Source organism: Aethalodelphis obliquidens, unplaced genomic scaffold (assembly GCF_003676395.1).
Source record: "Aethalodelphis obliquidens isolate GAN/ISIS:26980383/991018 unplaced genomic scaffold, ASM367639v1 scaffold55, whole genome shotgun sequence".
Taxonomy (NCBI): Eukaryota; Metazoa; Chordata; class Mammalia; order Artiodactyla; family Delphinidae; genus Aethalodelphis; species Aethalodelphis obliquidens.
Window position 1 is genome coordinate 13,340,490 of NW_020837999.1, and position 20,846 is coordinate 13,361,335.

Consider the following 20,846-nt stretch of genomic DNA (forward strand, 5'->3'; position numbering starts at 1 on the left):
AGGTCCAAATTCACTCTTTTGAATGTAGATATCCAGTTGTCCCAGTACCATTTGTTGAAAAGACTATCCTTTCCCCCATTGAATGGTTTTGGCACAATTGTTAAAAATCAATTGATATAGATTGTTTATTTCTGGATTTTCAATTCTATTCCATTGATCTATGTATCTACTACTTTTAGTACTGCATTAATTGTTTACTGCTCCTATGAAACTGAGTTTCTCGAAGGCAGGGGCAACATCTTTATTCTTCTTAGTATTTTTAACCCAGCTGTTAGTAAAGCCTTAAAACATGCTCACTAAACAAAGTTAATCACTTAGTTTTGAAGAAAGGAATGGGAATGAAGTTCATAGGAAAGGTGGGCTCCTTTACTCATGGAATACTTTATCATTTGATGTGGAAATGAAATTCTGGCATACCTTCTCCATTACTTCCAATGACAATTATTCTAACATGTACTGAACACCTTTCTCATACAGAAATATGGGCACCGCAAAGTTTGTAATTGGGTAAAAGATGATAGGTCATGAACTCAACAGTAATTAAAAGCTGTAAGTATTGTCAGATAACACAAAGAAAATGCTACTGGAGTTGCAGCAGAAATCACCTTCAACCAGGATATGTTATCATTCATCAGGTCTTCTTGAAGGGTAGTTAATACTTTTGAATTTACTGCCAAAAGAATTTTGAAAATAGAGGACAGGAGTTTGAGAAGACAGCCATTTGAATTTTACTACTAATATAGTTTAGAGTTTTAATTATCTCTGAAGGGAAAGACCAGTTATTCTCCTAAAATAAAGACGTGGGGCCTACTGGTTTGACATATTACAATATACCTCAAAAGTACAGCACAACCAGAAAAAATTTTAAAATACAAGTTGAATGATTAACACGGGATTAAAGTCATATGGCACAGAACAAGTCTTAAGTAGCTAAGGCCATAGCTCTGAATTATAATTTTAGGCTTTCCCCTCCACATTTAAAAAAAATAGATTTATTTTATTCATTTATTTTTGGCTGCATTGGGTCTTCGCTGCTGCACGTGGGCTTTCTCCAGTTGCAGCAAGTAGGGGCTACTCTTCCTTGCAGTGTGCAGGCTTCTCATTGCAGTGGCTTCTCTTGCTGCTGAGCACAGGCTCTAGGTGCACGGGCTTCAGTGGTTGTAGCATGCAGGCTCAGTAGTTGTGGCTCACGGGCTTAGCTGCTCCCCAGCATATGGGATCTTCCTGGAGCAGGGCTTGAACCCGTGTCCCCTGCATTGGCAGGCGGATTCTTTACCACTGCACCACCAGGGAAGCCCTTTCCCTCCACTTTTGAAGCCAACCCAATTACTGTCATGGTGATTTTGAAGAAAGAATGGTCTCAAAGCTTATATGTAAGATTTAAAAACCAATCTGCTAGTAGAAAATGCAGTATATAAACTTACATTCAATGACCTATTCTTTTTTTAAAGATCTGATTATCAGAAATAAAGAACAGGAGGTGAAAGTGTAGATATGGGTAACATGGTCTTTGGAGTCAGACCTGGTTAACAATTCCTCCATAAAGTAACTATATGACCTGAATCTGAGTTCTGTGTGTGTCTGTAAAATGGAGGTACCTCCTTCCTCAGAGTGGTTATTAAGGATTTTACAAGATGATACGTGTGTGTGTGTGTGCGTGTGTATATATACATCCACAAAGTAGGTACTCAGTAGTTAGTAAAGGAGAATATGGGTATTAAGATAAACCAGAGTCCTAGACAGACACCAAGTGATTCCCTAGGGTTTTGAGCCAAACAGACCTAAATTAGAATGCGATCTCTGCCACTGCCATGTATGGTCTTACTGTGGTTCCAAGTAAAAAGGGTTACTACATCTCTTCTCCTACTCCAAGGATATATAACAGCCTGAGTAGCGAACATGAGCCAGTTTAAGTCAGTCACAAACAGGGCACATACTTGACTTCATATACATCTACTTAGTATATGCAAAGAGATTTGTGGTCAAGTGGACCTGGAATCTGGTCACTATCTAGCCATGTTATTTGGGGAAAATTACATAATCTCTTTTTGGCTTCTCATCCTTCAAATGACTTTTGCCAAAGTCAGCATATTTCAAAGACTAAGTAGCAAAACTTTATTTTTGTTAAAGGCTGATTTTCTTAGGTATTTGCAATGAAAACAGCTGCAGGTCTCAAGGGTACAGTTCCACATTTCCATAATGGAAAGAAATAGATTAAAACTATTTTAAAACCTTTCATAACAGATACTTAATACTTTTATTGTAGAGAAAAGATACCAAAATATAATATTCCCAAAAGCACAACTCTGTAAAAGCTAGTTTTATTCTTATAGGACTCAAAACTTCAATGGCATTCCCATGATACAGTCAGAAAGTAGAACAAGCCCTAAAGAAAAAAGCAAAAATGCCAAGATCTTCTCCAACCACAATTATTTTTAATCTATGAAAACAGAATTTCCTTACAAATTAAGTAGTTTTTATAGTAGTGACATTTATTGTTGATGTGGTCTGTTTAATATGACTGTAGTGAGAACGGAAGTCGGGTCCGTTGTTCTTCCAGAAATTGAAAAAAGTATCATCATTAAGATAAGGAAGAGAAAGATTTGGATCCATCTTTTTGGGACATGTAAGGTGAGAGTGAAGTCTCACAGTTGCAGAATTTGTGGATATTGCTGGAGGAATTGGAGATGCTCTCTAGTAAGCGGGTAATCCCTCTTCCCCGAACACTGCTGTTTTGGCCCGATGTTTTCACCCCAGATGGGGAGTCACCTAGGATATTAAAAATACAAGAAAAGAAATACAGCAGTTTTATAGTCTTAGAGATCCCTCAATTGACTCAACCTACTGCAGGCCTTTTCACTAAGCCATGATTAAATGGATCGTCAATAGGGGAGATAGTTCTTAGTGTAAAGGCAAAAAGGCTGAACAAGAATATTCTTTTTAAGTCCTGGAAACCTTAATTGAAGTTCTTCAGGGACCATTTGAAATTTCATGTCACTGGCTCTTTTAAACTTTCCCATTTCCTCAAAAGACACCCTCATATCAAAACTATAAAACTATAGCTGCTACAAAAGTAACAGGTTTTATTTTAAATGCCCTGAACAAAATTCTGAATAAATTAAATTTTATCAAAGTGATACAAAAATCTACATATCCAAATTAAGTGCTTATGCCAAGTAAAACTCCCAAGATTCTTATACCCTAAAGCCAACTTAGATCATCTGTTTTCAGGATCATAAAAAGACCCTAAACTCTTTGAGGTGCCTTCTTATTAAATATAAGATGCTTACCAGTGGGTGTGTTTGATCTCTGTTCCTGATTAGAAGAGCTGAAATGAGAGAATCCTGGACTCTGAACCCTTAGCTTCTATAAGTAACAACAACACACACAAAAAAACAAGGGAAAACATGTTTATTTATTATCGGATCATCTACTTCAAATTACTCTTTAAATACAAACTAACACCCACTTTTCCAATGTCTGATCAACTTTTGAAGAGTACTGCTGTGAAGGGGAGCAGAGGGCAATCTTTGAGGGGGAAATCACAGGGTCAAGAAAGGGTTTTTTTTTAAAAAAATATGAGATTATAGCAGGTTTCCTGATAAGAATGATTCAGAACAGAGAGAAACCCTGATGAAATTATTAGAGCCATGTCCTTACGTAGGTAAGAGAATGAGAATAGAGAAATAAAAGGATTGGTCTTAGACAGAAACACAGACAATTCATGCGTTAGAGTATATGGTAGATGCAATGGCAGGAATATATGGAAAACCTCGATTGCTTCTATTTTCTCAGAGAAGGAGGGGTACGAGCATCAGCTAGAACAAGGATGAAGGAAGAGGTGATGGAAGTTTGAAGTGAGAGAAGATGAGAAATAACTGTCTAGGAGAGTGGGAGATTAATCAAACTAGAGAAATGGACAACTGCCAGGCAAGGTTAACGGCTCACTTGAGGTTGGTGCTGATGAATATTTAATAACACCAGTCAGTATCGTAGTTTCTTTTCAGCCTCGGTTAGCTTCAAATAGAGTAGGTGAAGAGTTGATTTAATGAGGGTTAGTGTTTGTCAACCAACTATGATGAAGAATGAAGGGCCAGTGGAGTTCATAGTGCAAGTGAGTGAAAATAATGGAGCAAGGAATCTAAGCTGGGAAGGAAGGAGGTGAAGGGCAAGGTGCGGAGAGGAGACATAAGGCTGAAGCACCTGTCTGTGTGTGAATGGTACCCCTGGAGTTGTGCCATGCAGTGACCCTGCAAAGGAGGGCAGAACAGTGGAGGCATACAATGAATTGAAGGTCCCAGGAGAGATCAAAGAACTGTTGGCACTGATGTACCAGAGAAAGACAGTGGTAGTCAGAGAGTAGGATGCTTGAAATTGAGATTATGGGGAGATGCCATTGGGGCCTAGAATATGATCACGGGAGTGGATACTTGATGTATGGCAGGGGCCAGGATCACTGGAGAAGGGCAAATCAAGGAACAGAAATGTCAGGCAGCTGGAAGGATCATCTATAGGGAAACTGAAATCAAGAATTCTGCCAGGAATATTGTTTGATCTCCTGGCTCAGTGTTGCTCTAAGAATGAGGATGACCAACTCAGGGGCCTATTGACTCCAAGAAGGGGTTATCAGGTACTACAGCCTGAATGGCATGTGATTCAAAGCCTAGGGATTTTAGGGAGAAGGCAGAAAGAAGTCTAGAGGCCACAAAGTTAAACAAGGACAACTACTTCAAATCTAAGCCCGTGATAAATGAGAGAGAGAAAAAAAGTGTCGCTAACAGGGAAGCAGTATCTTTAGAGGAGAGACAAGTTTTAGTTACAGCCAAGGAGGAAAACAGACCTTCCCAAGAGGAGGTTGAAGACATGAGATTTTGCTGATAACTGAGATAACTGAGATTGAGAAGACCCACAAAGTTTTTCAGGAGTTGGGGAAGGATGAAAAACAGAATCAGCCTAACAAGATGAGTGTGGGAGATGAGCAAGGATCTAGGTATCCTGAGCTTCCATAGTGACTGATGTGAACAATGAAAAGAGGGGTAATGAGACAAAATCTGGTAGTCTCAACACAGATGGTGATGAGAGGACTAAAGCAGTGTTTCTCATCCTGGGTACTACTGACATTTTAGGCTAAATAATACTTTGCTCAGGAGGCTGTCCGTACATAGTCAGGTGTTTAGCAGACTTACTGGTATCTAAGTTACCTGCTGTATGCCAGTAGCGCCCCTCCCCAGCTGTGACAACCAAAAATGTATCCAAGTGTTGCCAAATGTCCCCTGAAGGACACGAAATAGGTCCTAGTGGAGAACCACTGGGTTAAGGGTTAACAGCAGACAGGAGAGAGAAGAGTCTTGCCCAGAGATTATATGGAGAGCTCTCTTTTTTATTTTTAAAATTATCATGGAGTAAGACAGACTTCTTTGGTGTGTACATTTCTACGAGTTTTAACAAATGAAGAGATTCGTGAAACCACCATTGCAATCAGGATACAGAACCATTCTATCACCTCAAAAATTTCCTACTATCCCTTTACAGTCATACCCCCTGGGAACCACTGATACGTTCTTCATCATTATCATTTGTATTTAACAATGTCATATAAATGGAATCATACATTACATAACCTTTTGAGACTGCTGCTTTTGCTAAGCGTAAGTAATGCCTTTGAGATTGATCCTAATAGTTATTTTATCAATAGTTCATTCCATTTTGGGGTTCCCTTTTCACTATTTTATTAACTATTTAAAAATAGAACATAGTAGATAATAAATGTTACTAAGTCAGAGGTCTTAGTACTTTCATATACTGCTGCATTTAATCCTACGACGACTACTAGCCCTTATTATTATTCTTGTTCTACAGATACGGAATCGGCACAGAAAGTTCAAATAACTTGCAGAGAGTCACACAGCCTATGTGTAGCAGAGCCTGAAGTGAAATTTAGGAATTCTAACTTGAAAGAGCCCATACTCTTAATTGCTATGCTCTTGGTAGTGTAGAGAGGCCTACTAGTAAGTAAATACCAAGGAGGGAAGAGGGGTGGTAGGGAAATTAGATAGCCTCTAATCAAATCCTGAATCAGGTCTTATATTTAAAATATCTACTTCAAAAATGTGTATCACATAATTTTTGGAATAACTGTTTGGATGTGTTTTGTATAAACACTAATGCTAATTTTAATTTTCTTTGTTAAGTACAGTAGGAAAATATACAAGGAAGAAAAAGGATTTTTTGTAAGATCCAACTGGATTAAAAACTGACATTCCATGAAGGATCAAAAAAATTTTTTAACAGAAGAGAGAACCAAACAAAGGCCTGATCTTGAGAGACTAGCAGCCCGGAAAAGTGAGCTCCTTACCTGGTAACGCCCTGCATCCAATACAACCATTTTGGGTGTCACGCTATTGCTGGCCTCATAATCTTGAAGTGGTACATGAGCCTCTGTGAGCTGGATTCCAAAGAGAGTGGCCAGAGAATTACTGATGCAGTATCTTTAAAAAGGAATTTAAAATGTTTATTATCAGAATCTTATCTAATTCATTCTAAAAGCATTCACATTTAAAAAATTTCTGACAAAGCATGTGAGATATTGTTGTAAATTGGGAAAAAAGAAATTTAGAGATTTGGAGAAAAAATGGGAATAGGTAGCAGTACATATCATAAAATTGGTCATTACTGGTAAGCAATACTTTGATTACCAAATAAAATTTCAGATCCATTATAAGTGAATGGGAATGAGGGGGAAGAGCACCAGAATTCTCAAATATTTAAGGCAGGGAGAGGCAACAACAGCAACAGGGCGAAAACTTAGAAACACTTATTCATCCTCAGAACCAACTATCATCAGCTGTGTAAAGGGGTTACCAGAGCTTCCACAGAGCTGAGGCTGCAGGTACTTTCCCTACAAAATGAGGAGAAAAGGGTCTATATGTTTTCAGCACCTTCACAAGGAAGTGCTGTTCTTAATGACAGTAGGGAACTTCACTTTCCTACAGGAATCCTAGAAGAAAAAAATTTCAATAAGTGCTTCTGAAGGCTCAAATTGCTCAGGTGGTAACCACCAGACAAGTAGTGACATGGGCAGAAGAATACAAGTAACATGACTAAAAAAACCTTTGTTTTAAAAGACAGTTGTGGAAATAGAGGTAAACAGTGATGCACCCTGAATGCCAAAGCAACAACAAGCAAAGTTGCAAAGAATTCAGTGCAGAATAGAGCATTAGGAAGAAACTCCTTTTTCCAACTTACGCAATTTTCTTGCAAACAGCTAAAGCACAGAGGACAATATCATTTTCTTCATGCCACTTGCACCTGTACAGAAAAAAAAAAGACTTTAATATCATCTAACCGAAGCAGCACTGCTTATGGGTTTTTATGTGCCAGATTTCTACCTTAGTGTCAGTTTCTTAAATGATTTCAACTATTACTCAAAGATTAAGGTCTCTAATTTAACATATAAAAAGTAGACTTTTTTAAAAACAAGTTTTTAATGTTACCTCCTCTGATGCAAATTCATGACGCATTGCAAACACGCAGCTATAACAGATTTTACCTTGAAAATCTATATATGTATTTATATATATATATAGAAAATCTATATATAGAGTGTAGTTAACATATACTCATTAAACACACATTTACTGAGGACATACTACTTACCAGGCATTGTCCTAGACACTAGAGATACAGTACAGAATGAAACACAAACTCTTATGCACACAAAACTTACTTTTTAATGAGGAAGTCAGATCAAAAGATATGTAGGTATAATAATATAGTAAGTTAGATGAGTTCTAAGAAGGAGAAAAACAAGAAAAAGACATGAAATGCAAGAGAAGGGTGACATTTTAGATAAGGTAGGCAGGAAAGGTGTCACTGAGGAGTGGATGTTGGAGTGAAGACCTCAAGAGGGGATGTTGGAGAGGAAATGACCAACAACATACTTTCATGACGAGAGCCACTATAAACCTGTATATCTTTCCCCTGAGTGCGTAAGTTACTTGAGACTCAACATTACTACCTGCATAATAGAAACCTTCTCTGAACTTAGCAAAAATCTTCTCTTAGAAATTATAAACATGCTAAACAATAAGTGTAAAAAGTCCATTATTTGCACTTGTTATTTAACTGAATGGAAGGCTATCTAAAAATAAGATAAGAATTCCCCACTGCTTTTACAAAAAGTGATTCAATAAATATGATTCATAAAACTAACTCTAAAATGAAGGCTTAAGTTAAAACTAAATCTAAATCAAGGCACCAGTCCCTCCCACTGGGAGGCCTGCACAAGCCTCTTAGACCAGCCTCACCCACCAGGGGGCAGACACTAGAAGCAAGAGGAACTACAATCCTACAGCCTGTGGGACTACAAACACAGAAAGTTACACAAAATGAGACAGCAAAGAAATATGTTCCAGAGGAAGGAACAAGATAAAACCCCAGAACAACAACTAAGTGAAGTGGAAATAGGCAGTCTACCTGAAAAAGAATTCAGAATAATGATAGTAAAGACAGTCCAAGATCTCAGGAAAAAAATGGAGGCACAGACCAAGAAGATACAAGAAATGTTTTAACAAAGAGCTAGAAGATAAACAGAGCTCAACAATAACTGAAATGAAAAATACACTAGATGAAATAAATAGCAGAATAAATGAAGTAGAATGGATAAGTGAGCAGGAAGACAGAATGGTGGAAATCACTGCTGTGGAACAGGATAAAGAATAAAAAGAAATGAGGACAGTTTAAGAGACGTCTGGGACAACATTAAATGCACCAACGTTTACATTATAGGAGTCCAGAATGAGAAAAAATTTGAAGAGATAATAATTGAAAACTTCCCTAACATGGGAAAGGAAACAGTCACCTAGTCCAGGAAGTGCAGAGAGTCCCAGGCAGGATAAACCCAAGGAGGAGCATGCTGAGACACACAGTAATCGAACTGACAAAAATTAAAGACAAAAAGAAAATATTAAAAGAAACAAGGAGACAAAAAAACAAACAACCCAATCAAAAAATGGGCAGAAGACCTAAAGAGACATTTCTCCAAAGGAGAAATACAGACGGCCAGTAGGTACATGAAAAGATGCTCAACACTACAAATCAGAGAAATGCAAATAAAAACTACAACGAGGTACCACCTCATGCCACTCAGAACGGCCACCATTAAAATGTCTACAAACAGTTAAATGCTGGAGAAAAGGGAACCTTCCTACAGTTGGTGGTAATGTAAGTTGGTGTAGCCACGGTGGAAAACAGTATAGGATGTTCCTCACAAAACTAAAAATAGAATTACCATATGATCCAGCAATCTGACTCCTGGGCATATATCCAGACAAAATTACAATTCAAAAAGATACATGAACCCCTATGTTAATAGCAGCACTATTCACAACAGCCAAGACATGGAAACAACCTAAACGTCCATCAATAGATGAATGGATAAAGAAGATATGGTACATAAATACAATGGAATACTACTCAGCTATAAAAAAGAACGAAATAATGTCATTTGCAGCAACATGGATGGACCTAGAGGTTATCATACTAAGTGAAGTAAGTCAGAAAGATAAAGACAAATACTATATGATATCCCTTATAGGTAGAATCTAAAATATGACACAAATGAACCTATCTATGAAACAGAAAAAACATCAGGGACATAGAGAATAGACTGGTGGTTGCCAAGGGGGAGGAGGGTTGTAGAAAGTAGGAGTGGGAGTTTGGGATTAGCAGATGCAAACTGGTGTATACACAGAATGGATAAACAACAAGGTCCTACTGGATAGCACAGGGAACTATATTCAACATCCTGTGATAAACCATAATGGAAAAGAATGCGAAAAAGAAGGTGTGTGTGTGTGAAGCTCAGTCACTGCTGCACAGCAGTAACTGACACAACATTGTAATTCAACTTTACTTCAATGAAAAATAAATTACAGTGCTTAAAAAAAAAAGCAACAAGGGCAAAGCAACAAATAACATACAAGAGAATCCCCATAAGGTTATCAACTGATTTTTCAGCAGAACTCTGCAGGTCAGAAGGGAGTGGCACGATATATTTAAAGTGATGAAAGGGAAAAGCCTGCAACCAAGAATACTCTACCCAGCAAGGCTCTCATTCAGATTTGATGGCAAAATCAAAAGCTTTACAGATAAGCAAAAGCTAATAAGAGAATTCAGCACTACCAAACTAGCTTTACAAATAAATGCTAAAGGAACTTCTCTAGGCAGAAAAGAAAAGACCACAACTGGAAACAAGAAAAGTACAAATGGGAAAGCTCACCAGTAAAGGTAAACAAACATACAGTAAAGGTAGGAAATCATTCACACACAAATATGATATCAAAACCAGCAACTGTGAGAAGAGAAGAGTACAAATGTAGGATATTGAAAATGCATTTGAAATAAGGGACAACTTAAAACAATTGTGTATATATACACATACTGCTATTTCAAAACCTCACAGTAACCACAAACCAGAAGTCTACAATAGATATACACACAAAAAAGAAAAAGGAATCCAAACATAACACTGAAGATAGTCATCAAATCACAAGAGAACAAAAAGAGGAAGGAAGAAAAAAGACCTACAAACACAAATCCAAAACAACTAACAAAATGGCAACAAAAACATATCAGTTATTATGTTAAATATAAATGGATTAAATGCTCCAACCAAAAGACAGACTGGATGAATGGATATAAAAATAAGACCTATATATATGCTATCTACAAGAGACCCACTTCAGATCTAGGGACACATACAGACTGAAAGTGAGAGGATGGGAAAAGGTATCCCATGCAAATGGAAATCAAAAGAAATCTGGAATAGCAATACTCATATCAGACAAAATAGACTTTAAAGACTGTTACAACAGACAAAGGAGGACACTACATGATGATCAAAGGATCAATCCAAGAAGAGGATTTAACAACTGTAAAAATATACGTAGTCAACACAGAAGAACCTTGATGTAGCAGCCATAAAAGATGAAATTGACAGTAACACAATTAACAGTGGGGGATTTTAACACCTCACTTACATCAATGGACGGATCATCCAGACAGAAAAATCAGTAACAAAAGACGGGCCTTAAATGTCACATTAGGCCAAATGAATTTAACTGATATTTATAGAGCATTCCATCCAAAAGCAGCAGAACACACATTCTTCTCAAGTGCACATGGAACATTCTCCAGGACAGATCACATGCTGGGCCACAAAGCAAGCTTGGGTAAAGTTAAGAAAACTGAAATCATATCAAACATCTTTTCCGACCACAACACTAGGAGATTAGAAATCAACTATAAGAAAAAAACCTGTAAAACAACAAAAACACACAGAGGCTAAACAATATGCTACTGAACAACCCATGGATCACTGAAGAAGATCAAAGAGGAAATCAAAAAATACCTACAAATGAGAACAAAGACAGGATGATCAAAAACCTATGGGACACCACAAAAGCAGTTCTAAGAGGGAAGTTTATAGCAATACAATCTTACCTCACGAAACAAGAGAAATCTCAAATAAACAACCTTAACTTACACCTAAAGCAACTAGAGAAAGAAGAACAAACAAAAGCCAAAGTTAGTAGAAGGAAAGAAATCATAAAGATCAGAGCAGAAATAAATGAAATAGAGACCCAAAAAAACCCAGGAAAGATGAATGAAACTAAAAGTTGTTTCTTTGAAAAGATAAACAGAATTGGTAAGTCTTTAGCTAGACTCAAAAAGAAAAAAAGGGAGAGGGCTCACATCAATAAAATTAGAAATGAAAAAGGAAAAGTTATGGTGGACACCACAGAAATACAAAGGATCATAAGAGACTACTACAAGCAACAGTATGCCAATAAAATGGACAACCAAGAAGAAATGGACAAATTCTTAAGCAAGATATAACCTTCCAAGACTAACTAGAATAGAAAATACGAACAGACCAATCACAAGCACTGAAATTGAAACTGTGATTTAAAAACTGCCAACAAACAAGTCCAGGACCAGATGGCTTCACAGGTGAATTCTAACATTTAGAGAAGAGTTAACACCTATCCTTCTGAAACTGTTCCAAAAAATGGCAGAGGAAGGAACACTCCTAAACTCATTCTATGAGGCCACCATCACCCTTATACCAAAACCAGAAAAAGATACCACAAAAAAGGAAAATTACAGGCCAATATCATTGATGAACATAGATGCAAAAATCCTCAACAAAATACTAGCAAACTGAATCCAACAATACATTAAAGGGATCATACACCATGATCAAGTGGGGTTTATCTCAGGGGCACAAAGATTCTTCAATATCCACAAATCAGTAAGTGTGATACACCACATTAACAAAATGAAGAAAAAACATATGATTATCTCAATAGATGCAGAAAAAGCTTTTGACAAAATTCAACACCCATTTATGATAAAAACTTTCTAGAAAGTGCGCATAGAGGGAACATACCTCAACATAATAAAGGCCATATATGACAAACTCACAGCTAACATCATTCTCAATGGTGACAAACTGAAAGCATTCCCTCTAAGATCAGAAACAGGACAAGGCTGTCCACTGTCTCCACTTTTATTCAACATAGATTTGGAAGTCCTAACCACAGCAGAAAAGAAATAAAAGGAATCCAAAAATGGATTAATTATAAAATTAATACACAGAAATCTGTTGCACTTCTATATACAAACAATGAAAAATCAGAAAGAGAAATTAAGGAAACAATCCCATTTTCCATCACATCAAAAAAGAATAAAATATCTAGGAATAAATCTACCTAAGGAGGCAAAAGACCTGTACTCTGAAAACTGTAAGACACTGATGAAAGAAATCGAAGATGACATGAACAGATGGAAAGATATATACCATGTTCTTGGATTGGAAGAATCAATATTGTCAAAATGACTACACTACCCAAGGTAGTCTACAGATTTAATGCAATCCCTTTCAAATTACTAATGGCAGATCTAGAACGAAAGATTTAAAATTTGTACAGAAACACAAAAGACCCTGAATAGCCAAAGCAATCTTGAGAAATGAAACGGAGCTGGAGGAATCAGGCTCCCTGACCTCAGACTATACTACAAAGCTATAGTCATCAAAACACTGCTGGCAAAAAGACAGACTTACAGATCAATGGAACAGGATAGAAAGCTCAGAAATAAACCCACACACCTATGATCTATTAACCTACGACAAAGAAAGCAAGAACATATAATGGAGAAAAGACTGTCTCTTCAGTAAGTAGTGCTGGGAAAACTGGACAACTACATGTAAAGGAATGAAATTAGAACATTCTCTAACACCATACACAAAAATAAACTCAAAATGGATTAAAGACCTCGACGTAAGACTGTATACTATAAAAGTCTTAAGAGGAAAACATAGGCAGAACACTCTTTGACATAAGTTGCAGCAATATTTTTTTGGATCCATCTCCTAGAGTAATGAAAATAGAAACAAAATAAACAAATGGGACCTAATTAAACTTAAAAGGTTTTGCACAGCAAAGGAAACCATAAACAAAACAAAAAGACAACCCACAGCATGGGAGAAAATATTTGAAAATGAAGTGATCAACAAGGGATTAATCTCCAAAATATACAAACAGCTCATGCAGCTCTGTCAAAAAAGCAAACAACCCAATCAAAAAATGGACAGAAGATCTAAAGAGACATTTCTCTAAAGAAGACATACAGATGGCCAAAAAGCACATGAAAAGATGCTCAACACCACTAATTAGTAGAGAAATGCAAATCAAAACTATTAGGTATCACCTCACCCGGGTCAGAATGGCCATCATCAGAAAGTTTACAAACAATAAATGCTGGAGAGGGTGTGGAGAAAAGGGAACCCTCCTACACTGTTGGTGGGAATGTAAATTGGTACAACCACTATGGAGAAGAATATGGAGGTTCCTTAAAAAACTAAAATTAGAGCTCTCATATGATCCAGCAATCCCACTCCTGGGCATATATCCAGAGAAAACCATATTTTGAAAAGATACATGCACCCTAATGTTCACTGCAGCACTATTTCCAATACCCAAGACATGGAAGCCATCTAAATGTCCACTGACAGAGGAATGGATAAAGAGGATGTGATACATATATAGAATGGAATATTAGCCATAAAGAATGAATCAATGCCATTTGCAGCCACATGGATGGACCTACAGATTATCATACTAAGTAAATAAGCCCAGCAGAAAGACAAAAATCATATGATATTGCTTATATGTGGAATCTAAAAAAATTGATACAAATGAATTTATTTACAAAACAGAAACAGACTCACAGACTTAGAAAACAAACTTATGGTTACCAAAGGGCAGAGGTGGCGGGGGGGATAAATTAGGAGGCTGGGATTAACATATATACACTACTACATGTAAAATATATAATCAACGAGGACACACTGTATAACACAGGGAACTCTATTCAGTACTCTGTAATAACCTATATGGGAAATAGAATCTGAAAAAGAATAGAGGCTTCTGGGAAGACGGCAGAAGAGTAAGACGTGGAGACCACCTTCCTCCCCACAGATAAACCAGAAATACATCTACACATGGAACAATTCCTACAGAACACCTACTGAACGCTGGCAGAAGACCTCAGACCTCCCAAAAGGCAAGAAACCCCCCACGTACCTGGATAGGGCAAAAGTAAAAAGAATAAACATAGACAAAAGGATAGGGACGGGACCTGCACCAGTGGGAGGGAGCTGTGAAGGAGGAAAGGTTTCCACACACTAGGAAGCCCCTTCGCAGGTGGAGACTGGGTGGCGCAGAGGACGCTTCGGAGCCGCGGAGGAGAGCACAGCCACAGGGGTGCGGAGAGCAAAGCAGAGAGATTCCTGCACAGAGGATCAGGGCCGACCGGCACTCACCAGGCCTGGAGTTGAGGCTCGGGCTTCAGTCGGAGTGTCAGGAGAGGACTGGGGTTGGCAGCGTGAACACAGCCTGCAGGAGGTTAGTGCACCACGGCTAGCCACGAGGGAGTCCGGGGAAATGTCTGGACCTGCCGAAGACGCAAGAGACTTTTTCTTCCCTCTTTGTTTCCTGGTGCACGAGGAGAGGGGATTAAGAGCGCTGCTTAAAGGAGCTCCAGATGTGGGCGCGAGCCGCGGCTAAAAGCACGGACCCCAGAGATGGGCACGAGACACTAAGGCTGCTGCTGCCGCCACCAAGAAGCCTGTGTGCAAGCACAGATCACTATCCACAGCCCACTTCCAGGGAGCCTGTGCAGCCAGCCACTGCCAGGGTCCCGGGATCCAGGGACAACTCCCCCAGGAGAATGCACGGTGCACCTCAGGCTGGTGCAACGTCACGCAGGCCTCTACCACCGCAGGCTTGCCCCGCACTGCGTGCCCCTCCCTCCCCCTGGCCTGAGTGAGCCAGAGCCCCCGAATTAGCGGCTCCTTTAACCCCGTCCTGTCTGAGTGAAGAACAGACACCCTCCGGCGACCTACACGCAGAGGCGGGGCCAAATCCAAAGCTGAACCCCTGGGAGCTGTGAGAACAGAGAAAGGGAAATCTCTCCCAGCAGCCTCAGAAGCAGCGGATTAAAGCTCCACAATCAACTTGATGTACCCTGTATCTGTGGAATACCTGAATAGACAACGAATCATCCCAAATTGAGGAGCCGTGTGGATGAAAGGCTCTTGGTGCTTCAGCCAGGAGTCAGTGCTGTGCCTCTGAGGTGGGAGAGCCAACTTCAGGACACTGGTCCACAAGAGACCTCCCAGCACCACATAATATCAAATGGCGAAAATCTCCCAGAGATCCCCATCTCAATGCTAAGACCCAGCTTCACTCAATGACCAGCAAGCTACAGTGCTGGACATCCTATGCCAAACAACTAGCAAGACAGGAACACAACCCCACCCATTAGCAAAAAGGCTGCCTAAAATCAGAAGTCCACAGACACCCCAAAACACAACACCAGACGTGGACCTGCCCACCAGAAAGACAAGATCCAGCCTCATCCACCAGAACACAGGCACTAGTCCCCTCCACCAGGAAGCCTACACAACCCACTGAACCAACCTTAGCCACTGGGGACAGACACCAAAAACAACGGGAACTACGAACCGGCAGCCTGCAAATAGGAGACCCCAAACACAGTAAGATAAGCAAAATGAGAAAACAGAAAAACACACAGCAGATGAAGGAACAAGATAAAAACCCAACAGACCTAACGAAGAAGAAATAGGCAGTCTACCTGAAAAAGAATTTAGAATGATAATAAAGATCATCCAAAATCTTGGAAATAGAATAGACAAAATGCAAGAAATATTTAAAAAGGACCTAGAAGAACTAAAGATGAAACAAACAACAATAAACAACACAATACGTGAAATGAAAAATACTCTAGATGGGATCAATAGCAGAATAACTGAGGCAGAAGAACGGATAAGTGACCTGGAAGATAAAATAGTGGAAATAACTACTGCACAGCAGAATAAAGAAAAAAGAATGAAAAGAACTGAGGACAGTCTCAGAGACCTCTAGGACAACATTAAACGCACCAACATTCGAATTATAGGGGTTCCAGAAGAAGAAGAGAAAAAGAAAGGGACTGAGAAAATATTTGAAGAGATTATAGTTGAAAACTTCCCTAATATGGAAAAGGAAATCACTAATCAAGTCCAGGAAGCACAGAGAGTCCCATACAGGATAAATCCAAGGAGAAATACGCCAAGACACATATTAATCAAACTACCAAAAATTAAACACAAAGAAAGCATATTAAAAGCAGCAAGGGAAAGATAACAAACAACACACAAGGGAATCCCCATAAGGTTAACAGCTGATCTTTCAGCAGAAACTCTGCAAGCCAGAAGGGAGTGGCAGGATGTATTTAAAGTGATGAAGGAGAAAAACCTGCAACCAAGATTACTCTACCCAGCAAGGATCTCATTCAGATTTGATGGAGAAATTAAAACCTTTACAGACAAGCAAAAGCTGAGAGAGTTCAGCACCACCAAACCAGCTTTACAACAACTGCTAAAGGAACTTCTCTAGGCAAGAAACACAAGAGAAGGAAACGACCTACAATAACGAACCCAAAACAATTAAGAAAATGGGAATAGGAACATACATATCGATAATTACCTTAAATATAAATGGACTAAATGCTACCACCAAATGACACAGATTGGCTGAATGGATACAAAAACAAGACCTATATATATGCTGTCTACAAGAGACCCACTTCAGACCTAGAGACACATACAGACTGAAAGTAAGAGGATGGAAAAAGATATTCCATGCAAATGGAAACCAAAAGAAAGCTGGAGTAGCAATTCTCATATCAGACAAAATAGACTTTAAAATAAAGACTATTAGAAGAGACAAAGAAGGACACTACATAATGATCAAGGGATCGATCCAAGAAGAAGATATAACAATTGTAAATATTTAAGCACCCAACACAGAAGCACCTCAATACATAAGGCAAATACTAACAGCCATAAAAGGGGAAATGGACAGTAACACATTCATAGTAGGGGACTTTAACACCCCACTTTCACCAATGGACAGACCATCCAAAATGAAAATAAATAAGGAAGCACAAGCTTTAAATGAGACATTAAACAAGATGGACTTAATTGATATTTATAAGACACTCCATCCAAAAACAACACAATACACATTTTTCTCAAGTGCTCATGGAACATTCTCCAGGATAGATCATATCTTGGGTCACAAATCAAGCATTGGTAAATTTAAGAAAATTGAAATTGAATCAAGTATCTTTTCTGAAAACAATGCTATGAGACTAGATATCAATTACAGGAAAAGATCTGTAAAAAATACAAACACATGGAGGCTAAACAATACACTACTTAATAACGAAGTGATCACTGAAGAAATTAAAGAGGAAATTAAAAAATACCCAGAAACAAATGACAATGGAGACACGACGACTCAAAACCTATGGGATGCAGCAAAAGCAGTTCTAAGAGGGAAGTTTATAGCAATACAAGCCCACCTTAAGAAACAGGAAACATCTTGAAAAAACAACCTAACCTTACACCTAAAGCAATTAGAGAAAGAAGAACAAAACAACCCCAAAGTTAGCAGAAGGAAAGAAATCATAAAAGTCAGATCAGAAATAAATGAAAAAGATATTAAGGAAACGATAGCAAAGATCAATAAACTAAAAGCTGGTTCTTTGAGAAGATAAACAAAATAGATAAACCATTAGCCAGACTCATCAAGAAAAAAAGGGAGAAGACTCAAATCAATAGAATTAGAAATGAAAAGGAGAAGTAACAACTGACACTGCAGAAATACAAAAGATCATGAGAGATTACTACAAGCAAGTCTATGCCAATAAAATGGACAACCTGGAAGAAATGGACAAATTCTCAGAAATGGACAACCTGGACAACCTGCCAAGACTGAATCAGGAAGAAATAGAAAATATGAACAGACCAATCACAAGCACTGAAATTGAAACTGTCATTAAAAATCTTCCAACAAACAAAAGCCCAGGACCAGATGGCTTCACAGGTGAATTCTATCAAACATTTAGAGAAGAGCTAACACCTATCCTTCTCAAACTCTTCCAAAATGTAGCAGAGGGAGGAACACTCCCAAACTCATTCTATGAGGCCAACATCACCTCGATACCAAAAGACAAGGATGTCACAAACAAAGAAAACTACAGGCCAATATCACTGATGAACATAGATGCAAAAATCCTCAACAAACTACTAGCAAACAGAATCCAACAGCACATTAAAAGGATCGTACACCACGATCAAGTGGGGTTTTTTCCAGGAATGCAAGGATTCTTCAATATACGCAAAACAATTAATGTGATAAACCATATTAACAAATTGAAGGAGAAAAACCATATGATCATCTCAATAGATGCAGAGAAAGCTTTCGACCAAATTCAACACCCATTTATGATAAAAAGCCTGCAGAAAGTAGGCACAGAGGGAACTTTCCTCAACATTATAAAGGCCATATATGACAAACCCACAGCCAACATCGTCCTCAATGGTGAAAAACTGAAAGCATTTCCACTACGATCAGGAACAAGACAAGGTTGCCCACTCTCACCATTCTTATTCTACATAATTTTGGAAACAGAGAAGAAAAGGAAATAAAAGGAATCCAAATCGGAAAAGAAGAAGTAAAGCTGTCACTGTTTGCAGATGACATGATACTATACATAGAGAATCCTAAAGATGCTACGAGAAGACTACTAGAGCTAATCAATGAATTTGGTAAAGTAGCTGGATACAAAATTAATGCACAGAAATCCCTGGCATTCCTATACACTAATGATGAAAAATCTGAACGTGAAATCAAGAAAACACTCCCATTTACCACGGCAACAGAAAGAATAAAACATCTAGGAATAAACCTACCTAAGGAGACAAAAGACCTCTATGCAGAAAATAATAAGACACTGATGAAAGAATTAAAGATGATACAAATAGATGGAGAGATATACCATGTTCTTGGATTGGAAGAATCAACATTGTGAAAATGACTCTACTACCCAAAGCAATCTACAGATTCAGTGCAATCCCTATCACACTACCACTGGCATTTTTCACAGAACTAGAACAAAAAATTTCACAATCTGTATGGAAACACAAAAGACCCCGAATAGCCAAAGCAATCTTGAGAACGAAAAACGGAGCTGGAGGAATCAGGCTCCCTGACTTCAGACTATACTACAAAGCTACAGTAATCAAGAGAGTATGGTACTGGCACAGAAACAGAAACATAGATCAATGGAACAGGATAGAAAGCCCAGAGATAAACCCACGCACATATGGTCACCTCATCTTTGATAAAGGAGGCAGGAATGTACAGTGGAGAAAGGACAGCCTCTTCAATAAGTGGTGCTGGGAAAACTGGACAGGTACGTGTAAAAGTATGAGATTAGATCACTCCCTAACACCATACATAAAAATAAGCTCAAAATGGATTCCAGACCTAAATGTAAGGCCAGAAACTATCAAAGTCTTCGAGGAAAACATAGGCAGAACACTCTATTGACTTAAAGCACAGCAAGATCCTTTTTGCCCCACCTCCTAGAGAAATGGAAATAAAAACAAAAATAAACTAATGGGACCTAATGAAACTTCAAAGCTTTTGCACAGCAAAGGAAACCATCAACAAGACCAAAAGACAACCCTCAGAGTGGGAGAAAATATCTGCAAATGAAGCAACTGACAAAGGATTAATCTCCAGAATTTACAAGCAGCTCATGCAGCTCAATAACAAAACAACAAACAACCCAATCCAAAAATGGGCAGAAGACCTAAATAGACATTTCTCCAAAGAAGATATACAGACTGCCAACACACACATGAAAGAACGCTCAACAACTTTAATCATTAGGGAAATGCAAATCAAAACTACAATGAGATATCACCTCACACCAGTCAGAATGCCCATCATCAAAAAATCTAGAAACAATAAATCCTGGAGAGGGTGTGGAGAAAAGGGAACACTCCTGCACTGCGGGTGGGAATGTGAATTGGTACAGCCACTATGGAGAACAGTATGGAGGTTCCTTAAAAAACTACAAATAGAACTACCATATGACCCAGCAATCCCACTACTGGGCATATACCCTGAGAAAACCATAATTCAAAAAGGGTCATGTACCAAAATGTTCATTGCAGCTCTATTTACAATAGCCAGGACGTGGACGCAACCTAAATGTCCATCAAAAGATGAGTGCATAAAGAAGACGTGGCACATATATACAATGGAGTATTACTCAGCCATAAAAAGAAACGAAATTGACTTATTTGTAGTGAGGTGTACGGAAGTAGAGTCTGTCATAGAGCGTGAAGGAAGTCAGAAAGA

General features: G+C 38.4%; 1 protein-coding gene across 5 annotated transcripts in view; it reads right to left on the reverse strand.

The window, feature by feature from the left end:
* Nucleotides 1-2,229: 2,229 nt before the first annotated feature.
* The window catches only part of MAEL (maelstrom spermatogenic transposon silencer), a 143,727-nt gene continuing 125,110 nt past the window's right edge, over nucleotides 2,230-20,846 (reverse strand). For 4 of the 5 annotated variants that reach the window (XM_027086438.1, XM_027086437.1, XM_027086439.1 and 1 more), the window contains 4 exons: nucleotides 7,246-7,308; nucleotides 6,356-6,488; nucleotides 3,291-3,366; nucleotides 2,230-2,769 (listed from right to left, as the gene is read on the reverse strand). In XM_027086438.1, coding sequence (XP_026942239.1) covers nucleotides 2,582-2,769; nucleotides 3,291-3,366; nucleotides 6,356-6,488; nucleotides 7,246-7,308 — 460 coding nt within the window. In that variant the 3' untranslated portion in view covers nucleotides 2,230-2,581. The remainder of the gene's footprint in view (nucleotides 2,770-3,290; nucleotides 3,367-6,355; nucleotides 6,489-7,245; nucleotides 7,309-20,846) is intronic. The other variant, XM_027086436.1, reaches the window with a different exon arrangement.